This window comes from Callorhinus ursinus, unplaced genomic scaffold, assembly GCF_003265705.2.
Source record: "Callorhinus ursinus isolate GAN/ISIS: 27379988/994484 unplaced genomic scaffold, GSC_fseal_2.0 scaffold10, whole genome shotgun sequence".
Taxonomy (NCBI): Eukaryota; Metazoa; Chordata; class Mammalia; order Carnivora; family Otariidae; genus Callorhinus; species Callorhinus ursinus.
The window spans coordinates 25,428,076-25,440,108 of NW_027397072.1; the positions used below are offsets into that span (position 1 = coordinate 25,428,076).

General features: G+C 41.6%; 1 protein-coding gene across 3 annotated transcripts in view; it reads right to left on the bottom strand.

Annotated features, from left to right (window-relative positions):
• Positions 1–285: 285 nt before the first annotated feature.
• Positions 286–12,033, bottom strand: part of CAPN13 (calpain 13) — a 79,924-nt gene continuing 68,176 nt past the window's right edge. For 2 of the 3 annotated variants that reach the window (XM_073897218.1, XM_073897216.1), the window contains 3 exons: positions 11,428–11,483; positions 10,805–10,862; positions 286–734 (listed from right to left, as the gene is read on the bottom strand). In XM_073897218.1, coding sequence (XP_073753319.1) covers positions 10,836–10,862; positions 11,428–11,483 — 83 coding nt within the window. In that variant the 3' untranslated portion in view covers positions 286–734; positions 10,805–10,835. Of the gene's footprint in view, positions 735–10,804; positions 10,863–11,427; positions 11,484–11,807; positions 11,997–12,033 lie in introns of those variants that run through there. The other variant, XR_012379687.1, reaches the window with a different exon arrangement.

A 12,033-nucleotide genomic window follows, 5' to 3' on the forward strand; every position in this document is an offset into this window, starting at 1 on the left:
ACTGTCCTCTTGACACACGTATTTGTAAGGATTCTCCCACTGGGGTATGCTTCCGGGAATGCGTTCTGAAACCACAAATTCTCCTGAGTGAAATCTGGCCTGGTCACTGTCTGGAAACTCTTCTATGCTTGTAGGGGACCATGCTCTTCTGGAGATACCTTTATGGATAAAGAGGGAGGGAGATACCTGTCTTGCTGGCTGGATTTCTCCTTCCCCAAATATATATATATTTTTAAATCCAGAACTATGATCCTACTTATCACAGAGTCCAAGACCTTTATGGGAACCATGTTTTATTTTGCCATTTGGCTATGAAACAATCAGGATACAGACAGTGGGAAGTATGCTTATTTTGCAACACCCAGAGGACCGCTCCCAGGTCACCCCCAGCACCCTGTGGGTGGGCAGACTGGTTCATTCTGGCTTTTCCTAGAAATGAATTGGATTGGAGGGAGGGGACCAAGATGAAGCTTCTCCCCTTCTTTCCTACAGTGGAACATCTCCTGCTTCATCTTCCAAAGCGTCCCAGGCTGGTGTCCCGAAGTGGTCAGAGGACTTGCTCTGTGACGTTGGGCTTACTTGAGCCTGACCCAGCTGAGGACCTGGCCCAGGTTCCTCGAAGGCAGCTTTGACTACATTTTAGGCAGGCCAGGTTTTAATGTATGCCAGTCATGGGGGCGGCACTGCCCGTTGCAAGGAGAGCCAGATTCTTGAGTGATCACTGGGAGCTTGTCCTAGAGAAAGACACAGATGCTCAAATGCAGAAGGCCAGAGGAGAGTAAAGAAGCTTTTCCTTTCCTTCCTTTGAGGGACCACAGAGACCTGGACCCATTCCCACGCATACAGTTTGGGACCAGCAGACAACAGAGGAAGCATGAACCCCATGCTGGTGAGGCTAGACCAGTTCCATCACACCCATTGTTCCCCAGTGGACAGGAATATCTCCACCTCATTCTCCAAAATTCTTCTGAGGCAGCCTACACACTTACTCTGCCCTTAGTCCAAACTGCAGCCCATTGAGCACCTGAATGCCTGTGGCAAAGTAGGGGGTAAGTTTGGGAGATGTTCTTCTGACTCCCTGGGCAGGTTGTAAGGGCTGAGACCAGGAGCAGCTAGAATGACAACAGCTCTGTCCCCTGTTCCAGCAGAGTGCTGGTCTGCTGGCTGTGGATTCCTGTAGAAGGGTGGCTTTTTTCAAGTGCACATCTCTTGGATTCAAGTGATATTCTTGCATGGACATTTTTTTCTACAACTATAATCAGCTAACTTTCCTGGCCACGAGGTAAAGACTTAATTCTTCTTCTTTATCTCCCTCCTCTTCTCTTGAGTCTTAAACTCTTGTCTTACTCTGTTTACTAGTTTGCTTATTTTTCATAAAAGTCCAGCCTAATATATAAAATTTAAAAACTTGAATAGTATAACAAGGCCGGAAGAAGAAACAGCAGTCTCCTGTCCCATTCATGCCCTAAATTCCTCTCTCCAGATTCTTTCTTTTGATGTCTACCCCCATATTTCCAAGTGATGTGCCTGCACAGTTATCTCTGGACCTGTCAATGTTAAATGCCTGACTTCTTATGCTGGAAGATTAGGCTGGCATGCTCCTAACACATTCCATCCCTGCACTTCTCTCCTCCTTTCTCCGATATATTTATGTCACAGCTTTTTTGTTAAATCAATATTCAATTTTTATTTTATTATGATTATATATGTACTGTTCACTGCTGAGTGAAAAAATACTCTAGGATCACTTCTCCTTTTTTTTCTTCTATAAGTCTTTGTTCTTCCAGGAGTTAATAATTGCCTCATTTAAAAAATCTGCTTAGTCTATGTCATTATCCTAATAATTCTTCCAAAACTCTCCAGCAAAATTTTAAAGTCCTTCTGAGCACAATTTTACCCATGATTAAGCAATCAGATAAACTACTGGTTCCATTTTTCCCAAAGATTACTCTTCCTGCTCCCTGTTGGTCTTCTTCCTCTTTCTGCGGGGCTTCCCTAGCTAGCGAAGGGTCCAGTGCTGGATCTTGTTTCCTGGATGCCAACTCTTCCTCCTTCTTGGTTTATGCCCTTGGAGTACCCAAGTCAGTTTTTCTAGTTGGATACAGTTCTCTTTAAAAGCCATATCTGGAAGGCTGGATACCCTGGGTTCTATAGTAGTCACCAGGTGTATGTTGGCTAAAGCAAGTAGGGAGTTTCGCCCCTCTAGAGGCAAATCCAGACTCCCAACTCTCAAAAAGAATGTCTTTGGTCTGCAGGATAGGAGAGGCGGATTTCCTAGGATGGGAGAAAACTGTTGTTGGTAGGTCAGCGAGACTAGGACCACTGCTGCTCATGTGTCACCTTCCAAGCTGAGTGGGAGAAAGTGGCCCATTCCTCAGGGCAGTTTACTTCCAAATGGTGGTAAATTGTTATAAATAATGACTTTGTTAGAGTAAGGCACTTTGATATCATATTGAGGGTAGATCTACATGAATGTAGGTGACATTAGCTAGACAAACTCTCAGCAGAGTGTGACTTACAGTACATTAAATCTCTAGACTTGAAATCAGTTAAGATGAACATAGCCTTAATTCTCTGAGCACCATATGCCAATTAACGTTTTTTGAGTATGAACTTGATATTTTAAAACAGTTTTAACATAAACATTGCCTGCAATAGGACAATGGGGGGTACATGCTTCATTCAAAAAAATAGGTATGATGGGAGGGGAGGAAGAGGAGTTGTCTGGTTGCATATTTCTATACCCTAGTTTACTAAGTGAGAGCAGAACGGATGGGTTGAAGATGAGAGAGAGAGGAACAGAAGTGTTCTTCTAATGGGGGTACATGCCAGCTTGCCTGGTGGGTCCAAGAAGACTGATGAGGGGGCTTTCGCAACCCCAGCCTCTGGGGAGAAGCTCACTTAATTCATCTGACAAGGCCTTCACTTGTTCCAGGGACAGCTTCATTGCCCAGAGGGCCAGATGAACAAGGAGGGAATTTTCTGCTGGGTTGGACGTTGGCCAATAGTGAGAGTCTCTTTGCTAACCTGGGAATGACGGAAATCCTGGAAGAAAGTAACTTTGACTTTGCAGTAGCAAAATAAGGGAATGCTGGGCGGAGTTGAAATGTGCCTTGGGCGGGGGGCGCCTGAGTGGCTCAGTTGGTTAAACATCTGCCTTCGGCTCAGGTCAGGATCCCAGGGTCTTGGGATGGAGCCCTGCATCAGGCTCCCTTGCTCAGTGGTGGATCTGTTTCTCCCTCTGCCCCCTGCCCCTGCTCATGCTTGCTCTCTTTCTCTCTCTCTAACTTTCTCATTCTCACTCTGTCAAATAAATAAATAAATAAAATCATAAAAAAAAAAGGAAAAACAATTGTGCCCTGGTCTCAGGAAAGCGGATTTCAAAAGGGTGAGAGGATCAACAGGTCAGACAATAAGCCTTTTATAAAAAAATATAGGTCATGATGTACTAGAGATTATAACAAGATAATGTTAATTATCTGCTTTCCAGTAATCCTGATGGGCAAGAAACTAGACAAATAGTGGATAGCAGGAAGAACTGGGTTGAAGACAACATTTACAAAAATTGGGACAAGAACAAACAAAGGAAGACATGAAGCTGAAAGAGCAGTTTCTCTCAGTCATTTGGGAAACTGTTATTGTGTGGTTCCTCTATGCCAGGCTTTTTCCTATGTGCCAAGGAGATAGCAACAAAAAGACATACTTAAGCTTACAGTCCAGCAGGGAATACTGACATCAAGCAGGTAATTAAAAGTGTGTTGAATCAGCAAACTACAGACAGAGGGGAACTTCTTCAGCTTGACAAATAGTATCTCTGAAAATCCCACAGCTAACATTATCCTTATTGGTATTTTCTCCCAAGATCGGGAACACCAAGCAGACAAGGAGGTCTACTTCCTTCACCTTTAGTCACCATTGTCCTAGAAGTTTTAGCCAAGAAAATTAGATAAGAAAAATAAAAAAGCCATCCATATTGGAATGGAAGAAATAAAAGTACTTGTAGTTCTATAGATAACATGACTTTGTAGATATAAAATCCTAAGGAATCCCCTAAAAACCATTAGAATAATTGAGTTCAGCATGGTGGCAGAATATAAGATCAATGTATGAAAATCATTTTTATTTCTATATGTTAGCAATGAAAAATCTGAAAATGAAATTATAATAGCATCAAAAATATAATACTTAGGAATAAATTTAACAAAGGAAGTGCAGGACACAAACAATAAAACATTGCTCAAAGAATTTAAAGAAGATCGAAAACAATGGAGAGAAATCTCATGTTCATCGCTCAAAAAGCTTTAGATTATGAAGTTGGCAATACTCCCCAAACTGATCTACAGATTTATGTAATTGCTATCAAAAGCTCAGCTACTTTTTCCACAGCAAAAGAAACAGTCCACAAAACCAAAAGACAACCGACAGAATGGGAGAAAATATTTGCAAATGACATATCAGATAAAGGGCTAGTATCCAAAATCTATAAAGAACTTATCAAACTCAACACCCAAAGAACAAATAATCCAATCAAGAAATGGGCAGAAGACATGAACAGACATTTTTCCAAAGAAGACATCCAAATGGCCAACAGACACATGAAAAAGTGCTCAACATCGCTCGGCATCAGGGAAATCCAAATCAAAACCTCAATGAGATACCACCTCACGCCAGTCAGAATAGCTAAAATTAACAAGTCAGGAAACGACAGATGTTGGCGGGGATGTGGAGAAAGCGGAACCCTCCTACACTGTTGGTGGGAATGCGAGCTGGTGCAACCCCTCTGGAAAACAGTATGAAGGTTCCTCAAAAAGTTGAAAATAGAGCTACCATACGATCCAGCAATTGCACTACTGGGTATTTACCCCAAAGATACAAATGTAGGGATCTGAAGGGGTACGTGCACCCCAATGTTTATAGCAGCAATGTCCACAATAGCCAAACTGTGGAAAGAGCCAAGATGGCCATCGACAGATGAATGGATAAAGAAGATGTGGTATATATACACAATGGAATATTATGCAGCCATCAAAAGGAATGAGATCTTGCCATTTGCAACGACGTGGATGGAACTGGAGGGTGTTATGCTGAGTGAAATAAGTCAATCAGAGAAAGACATGTATCATATGACCTCACTGATATGAGGAATTCTTAATCTCAGGAAACAAGATGAGTGTTGCTGGAGTGGTGGGGGATGGGGTGGCTGGGTGATAGACATTGGGTAGGGTATGTGCTATGGTGAGCGCTGTGAATTGTGCAAGACTGTTGAATCACAGATCTGTACTTCTGAAACAAATAACGCAACATATGTTAAGAAAAAAGAAAAAGAAGAAGATAGCAGGAGGGGAAGAATGAAGGGGAGTTAGTCAGAGGAGGAGATGAACCATGAGAGACGATGGACTCTGAAAAACAAACTGAGGGTTCTAGAGGGGAGGAGAGTAGGGGGATGGGTTAGCCTGGTGATGGGTATTAAAGAGGGCACATTCTGCATGGAGCACTGGGTGTTATGCACAAACAATGAATCATGAAACACTACATCAAAAACTAATGATATAATATATGATGATTAACATAACAATAAAAAACAAAATCTCAGCTACTTTTTTTTTTCTGCAGAATTTGTCAAGCTGATCCTAAAATTCATATGTAAATGCAAGGAACCCGGAATTACCAAAGCAATCTTGAAAAAGAAAACCAAGCTGGAAGACTCAGGCTTTCTGATTTCAAGACTTACTACAAAACTATAGTACCCAACACAGTGTGGTACTGGCATAAGGATAGATATATAGATCACGGAAACAGAACAGAAAATTCAGAAATAAATCCTTACATTATGATAAATGGACTTTTGAAAAGGTTGCTAAGATAATAAAATGGGGCAAAGAAAAGTCTTTTCAACAAGCGGTGCTGGGACAATTGGATATATACTTGCAAAAGAATGAAGTTGGACTCCTATATCACACCACATACAAAAATTACCTCAGAAAGGATCAAAGACCTAAATATAAAAGCTACACTATAAAACTTTAGGAGAAAAACACAGGAGTAAATATTCATGATCTTAGATGAGGCCATGATTTCTTGTATACAACACTGAAAGTGTAAGTGACACAAGAAAAAAGTAGGTAAATTGAGCTTCATCAAAATTAAAAATTTGTGTTCTATAAATGATATAACCAAGAAACTTAACAGACAACCCATAGAATGGAAGAAAATGTGTGCAAATCACATAGGTGATAAGGGACTTGTAACTAGAATGAATATATAATTTTTACATATCTATCTATCTATCTATCTATCTATCTATCTATCTATCTATCTATCATCTATCTATCTACCTATATATCTTACAAGTGGGTAACAAAGTTAAATAAACCAATTTAAAAATGAACAAAGGACCAGAATAGACATTTCTCCAAAGATGTACAAATGGTCAGTAAGCACTGAAAAGATGCTCAACATCATGAGCAGTCAGGGAACTGCAAACCAAAACCACAATGAGGTATCACTTCACACTCTCTAGGATGGCTATAATAAAAATTACCGACAATAGTAAGTGTTGGCAAGGATGTGGACAAGTCGGAACTCTCATTCCCTGCTGGTGGGAATGTAAAATGGTTCAGTGGCTCTGGAAAACAGTTCCTGAAAATGTTAACATACAGTTACCAAATGACCCGGCAATTCTACTCCTAGGTATACACACAAGTGAAACGAAGGCACACACCCATGAACAAACCTGTATACAAACATTCACAGCAGAATTATCCCCAATAGGCAGAAAGTAGAAACAACCTAAATAAATGTCCATCAATAGATGAATGAATCAAAGATGGTATATTTACAAAATGAAATATTATTTGACACTAAAAAGAAATCAAGTCTTGATACAGACTACCACATGGATAAAAGAAACTGGTTACAAAAGACCACGTGTTGTATGAGTCCAATTATGTAAACTGTCCAGAATAGGCAAATCTATAGATTCAGAAAGCAGATTAGTGGTTTCCCAGGACTAGAGGGGCAGGGCAAACATAGGAACTAACTGCTATTGGGCATGGCTTTCTTTGTGTGGTGATGAAAAATGTTCTAACATTATATTGTGGTGATGGTTGCACAGCTCTGTGACTAGACTGAAAACCACTGAACTCTGTATCTCAAATGGATAACCTGTATGATGTGTGAATTACATTTCAATATGACCCTAAAAAAATGTAAGGAGTAGGCAACAACAACAAAGAGTTTTGAATGTTATGATCAGGGTTTTGTGATGGTGAGTAAATAATACGAGAACCCAGTGGGGTTAAGACACAAAGGATCAGGACTTATGTAACTAACCCCAGGGCTTCGCAGACAATAGGGCCAAAGGACACGAGGTTGGGGAAAGAATGAAACATTGGAGGGACTAAAGGGAATGTTGGCATGGTAGGGATAGAGCAAAGGAAAGAGGAGAGATACAAGGTATGGTTAGGGAAGGGGGCAGCGGCCAGATGAGACCGGCCACGTTCATGACTTCAGACTTTTCCCAAATAGCCATAGGAAGACATTGAAGGGTTTTAACCTGGGGGAGTACAGTGATTGGATGTGAATTTTAAAAAGTGTGCTTAGACTGCAGAAATTGACTCAAGCAAAGTGGGTGGATATAGGAGAATCAGATAGGGAGCCAATGCAAAAGTCAGGGAGAGAGACGATGTCTGAAAAATCCAAATTGAAGAAGTTTGAGGGGAATGTGGGAGGTGAGGATGTGGAGACAATTAGCTCTTGTATGAAGTTTGGCTACAAAGGGAGGAGATGGAGTTGTGGCTGGAAGGGAATAGGAGATGGAGGAAATTTAAAAAGATGAGCATGTTTCAATGGGAATTGGAAGACTCCAGAAGAGAGCGAGAGAGAGCGAGCGAGAGAGAGAGAGAGAGATTTAGTATTCAGAACCCAGAGGACAGAACTCATTCTATCGGGTCCTTGTGAAGGGGGAAGGTAATGAGATCCAGAACATCCTCAGAGACATATGCCCCCTAGCATAACAGGAGAAGGTGGGAGATGGTTATAGATGAAAGTGAGTTTGTAGATTTGGAGGCAGAACTTCTTTACGTCCTGCCTCCAATTCTGCACAGCAACCCATCAGCCAAGAGTGAGTAGATCTGCTTTAAGAGTATGATGTCAGAGGGCCGTAATTAATGAGGAAGACAAGGGAGCACTCTTAGGGATGATGATAGGCATTAGTGAAAGAGACTGAAACACACATAGCCATACATCTTTTATTATACTTCCTTCTTACATAATGTTCAGAAAAGGAAGTGTAGAAAAATTAGTTAGGAGGGAATTGGGACCCTGTGTAGGAGAAAGGATAATGAGAAAGAGTCCAGTTATTTCAAAAGTTCAAACTCCAGGTCCTGCATGTTGAATTAGCTTAGAATCATTCCTGACATTAGAAATCATGCAGATTGGAATAGGAATCAGGCAGAATGGAAATGGGAAAAACTCACATGCCCTATTTTTAAAAAGAAATGAAAGGGGAATTCAAGAAAATACAGGTGAATCTAATTAACTTTGATCTCTGCAATGTTTGTTAACCTGTGTTCAGTAAGAAGCACCAAGAGTTCATCAGGAAATATTTATGCTAAAATATTATTTCTTTATGGAGAGAGTGTCTGCCTCTTGATTTCGAGGTACACAGTTGGGAGATTAAACAAATGCTGTTTACAAAAATTACTGGGTCCCTGAATATGCTGATCACAGGACCGCTGCATAGCAGAACTGTGTATTCCAAAGGGACACTGGCATATAGAAATGGTCGCCAATAGGTTTTACATGAGAATCAACAGGACTAAGTAAAAAGAGAGGCCTCGGTGAGACAGCAGAGCTATCTGCAAGAATGTGAAGGTCTGGCTTGTCTAGTCTTTTTTTCTACAGTGGTCCAGAGTAGAACTTGAAGCATGGGGGGAAAGTTTCAGGGAAGTAGATTGTTGCCTCTAGACAAAAAAAAAATACCTAGCACCTAGAAATGTCCAATCATGGGGAGCACAAATATTGAGCAGCCCAGTCCTGGAAGATTCTGGCAGACTGTTGGGGCTTCTGCTACAGTAGTGTAGGGGGTGGACTATGTATCTCTAGGGTCTGTTCCCTGAAAATAAACGCATAGAAGAAATGTGACATGGGCATTAATTTTTCAGCACACTCATGCTAGAGGTATAGATGCTGATGCCTACAGATGTGTGAACAGCTGCATAGTGAGGCAATGGTAGATCTGAGGCTGGACCCAGCTCTCATCTCCCCAGGGTCTTATCATTTCTGTTGCTCCACACATTAGCCTTTCTTGTGATGAGTGATTGCCTTTCCTCTTTGGAATTTCAAATTAGGAATTCTAGAATGAAACTGGGCTGCTATTTTATACCACATACAAAAATCAACTGAAAAAGGATTCAAGACCTGAATGTAAGACCTGAAACCAAAGAACTCCTACAAGAAAACATCGGGAATAAGCTCCTTGACATGGATCTTGGCAATGACTTTTTGGATTTGACACCAAAAGCAAAAACGACAAAAGCAAAAATAATCAAGTAGGACTGATAGACATTTTTCCAAAGAATACATACAAATGGCTAACAGGTACATGAAAAGGTGTGGAACATCATTAGTCATAAGCAAAGTACAAATTGAAACCACAATGAGATATCATCTCACACCTGTTAGAATGGCTGTTATAGAAAAGACGAGAGCTAATGTGTTGGCAAGGATGTAGAGCAAAGGGAACACTTGTGCACCCTTGGTGGGAATGTAAATTGGTGCAGCCACTCTGGCAAATCGTATGGAGTTTCTGCAAAAAATTAACAATAGAACTATCATATGATCCAGCAACTACTTCTGGGTATTTATCTGAAGGAAACAAAAGCACTAACTTGAAAAGTTATGTGTACCTCATGTTCACTGTAGTGTTACTTACAACAGCCAAGACAAGGAAAGAACCTAAGCATCCATCAGTAGATGGATGGATAATGAAAATGTATTTTATATACAAAGGAATATTACTCAGCCATAGAAAAGAAGGACATCCCGCCATTTGTGACAACATGGAGGGACCTTGAAGGCATTATGCTAAGTGAAATAAATCAGAGAAAGAAAAATACTGTATGATCTTACTTATATGTGGAATCTAAAAACAAAACGAAACTCACAGATACAGAGAATACATTGATGGTTGCCAGAAGTGGGGGGTGGGGGTGGTGGGCAAAATGGGTGAAGGTGGTCCAAAGGTACAAACTTCCAGCTATAAGATAATTAAGTCCTGGGGATGTAACGTACAGCACTATGGCTACAGTTAACAATACTATATTGTATTTGAAAGTTGCTAAGAGAGTAAATTATAAAAGTTCTCATCACAAGGAAAAAAATGTGTAACTATGTGTTGTGATGGATGTTACCTAAACTTATTGTGGTAATCACTCCACAATATATACATATATCAAATCATTATATTGCACACCTAAAACTAATACATTGTTAAATATCAATTATAGCTCAATAAAAAATAAATGAATTAATAAATAAGAATTCTAAATCCCTCACTCATGACTTTCAGGCCACACTCTTTCATAAATGTCCACTGGTCATTCCACCCATGGTTTGAATGAAGCCTGCAGCATTGGCCTTGAAATTCAGAGGCCCTGAGACCTTGAGCCCTGGCTCACACAGATAAGGGCTCTGTGATCTCTAGGGAGGCTGCTCCCAGGGCAAGAGTCTTGTGTGCAGTTCCTGAAGGAGACAAGGAGTTGTGCTCCTAGAAGGAAATGATTCTAGAACTGCCATGTCTTACCTGGACTCTGGGGTCTGCTCTACTCCTCGCTTCAGTTGTACATGACCAGGTTCATCCACTGAGAAATAAGCATCATCATTATGACATAGCTTAAAATTTGTTCGCTTAATACAGAGCAGGGCAAATGGTACCCCCTTCCTTGAAAGATCTCAGTCTAGTCTCATCAGACACTTCCAGATAATTCCAACCCAGCGGGGGGGTCTCAAAGCCCCCATCACAGCATATCTTTTGCTACTCCCTGAGTAGCTAGGCAATGAGAGGGATAGCTGAGGTTGACCAGCTGGCTGGGCCAGGAGCCTCTTTCTAAAGCTCACTAGGAGTAAGTTTAATGTACAGTGAGCTCAGCAGGTGTTCTTCATTCCCTCTTGGATTTATGACTCCCACATAATCCTCTGCTTTACTAAGCTATTGGAAAAAAAATAAAATCTGTCTGCCAAGATCCTAAAGCAGCCTTGGCAGCCAGCAATATATAAAGGCAGTAATTGGAGGCAGGCGGGGGGCAGCAGCTTGGCTGGCCTTTGACAGACTATCCAATATCCTCAGGAGAAAAATTCCCCCTGGAGTCAGAAGAGGAGAGGTGGCCTGGGACTTTGTCCTGTGTCTGGGAGAGGAAAGTACCTCACCTCCATTTCTGTCAGGTAGAGTCGTTTTCCATCCCTGGAGAGGTTCCGGAAAGTCTCTAAAGAGGAGGAGAGGAATCAGGACAGGTCAAGGAAGATAAAAGCAAATACAGTGATTCTATGTAAAGTACTCTGTCACTCTCCACAGTGTGCCTAGCCTCCCTCCTGTCTCTTCCCAGCCACACCCCACACCCGTGGGACAGTTCTCTGTGACCACACTGGCCCACACACGCCTCTCCCTCTTCTCGTAGCCTTGCACTCTGCACCCTTCCACATACAGCTGAGGGGATGTATGGGCCTGTCTTATCAAGTATTCTATGGGCACAGTTTGGGGAACCCCCCTCCTTGTCCAGCTGAGAATTCTCTGGAGGTTTATGCCTCACCCTTCTCTTTTATGCTCCCAGGCCTCTGTTCTCTCAGTCTGTATTAACTGCCTGGCTCAGAGCTGTGGGGTTTGCAGAGGTACCTCACGCCAGGGATGGGATGAGGCTTAGGATGAGGCCAGACCCCACTTCTACCCCCAACACAACACTTGAGCTATATTATAGCTTGGCGTTTCACATAGGATTTCACTGGGAAAAAAAAAGGGGGGGTAGGCTGCTAAGAAGT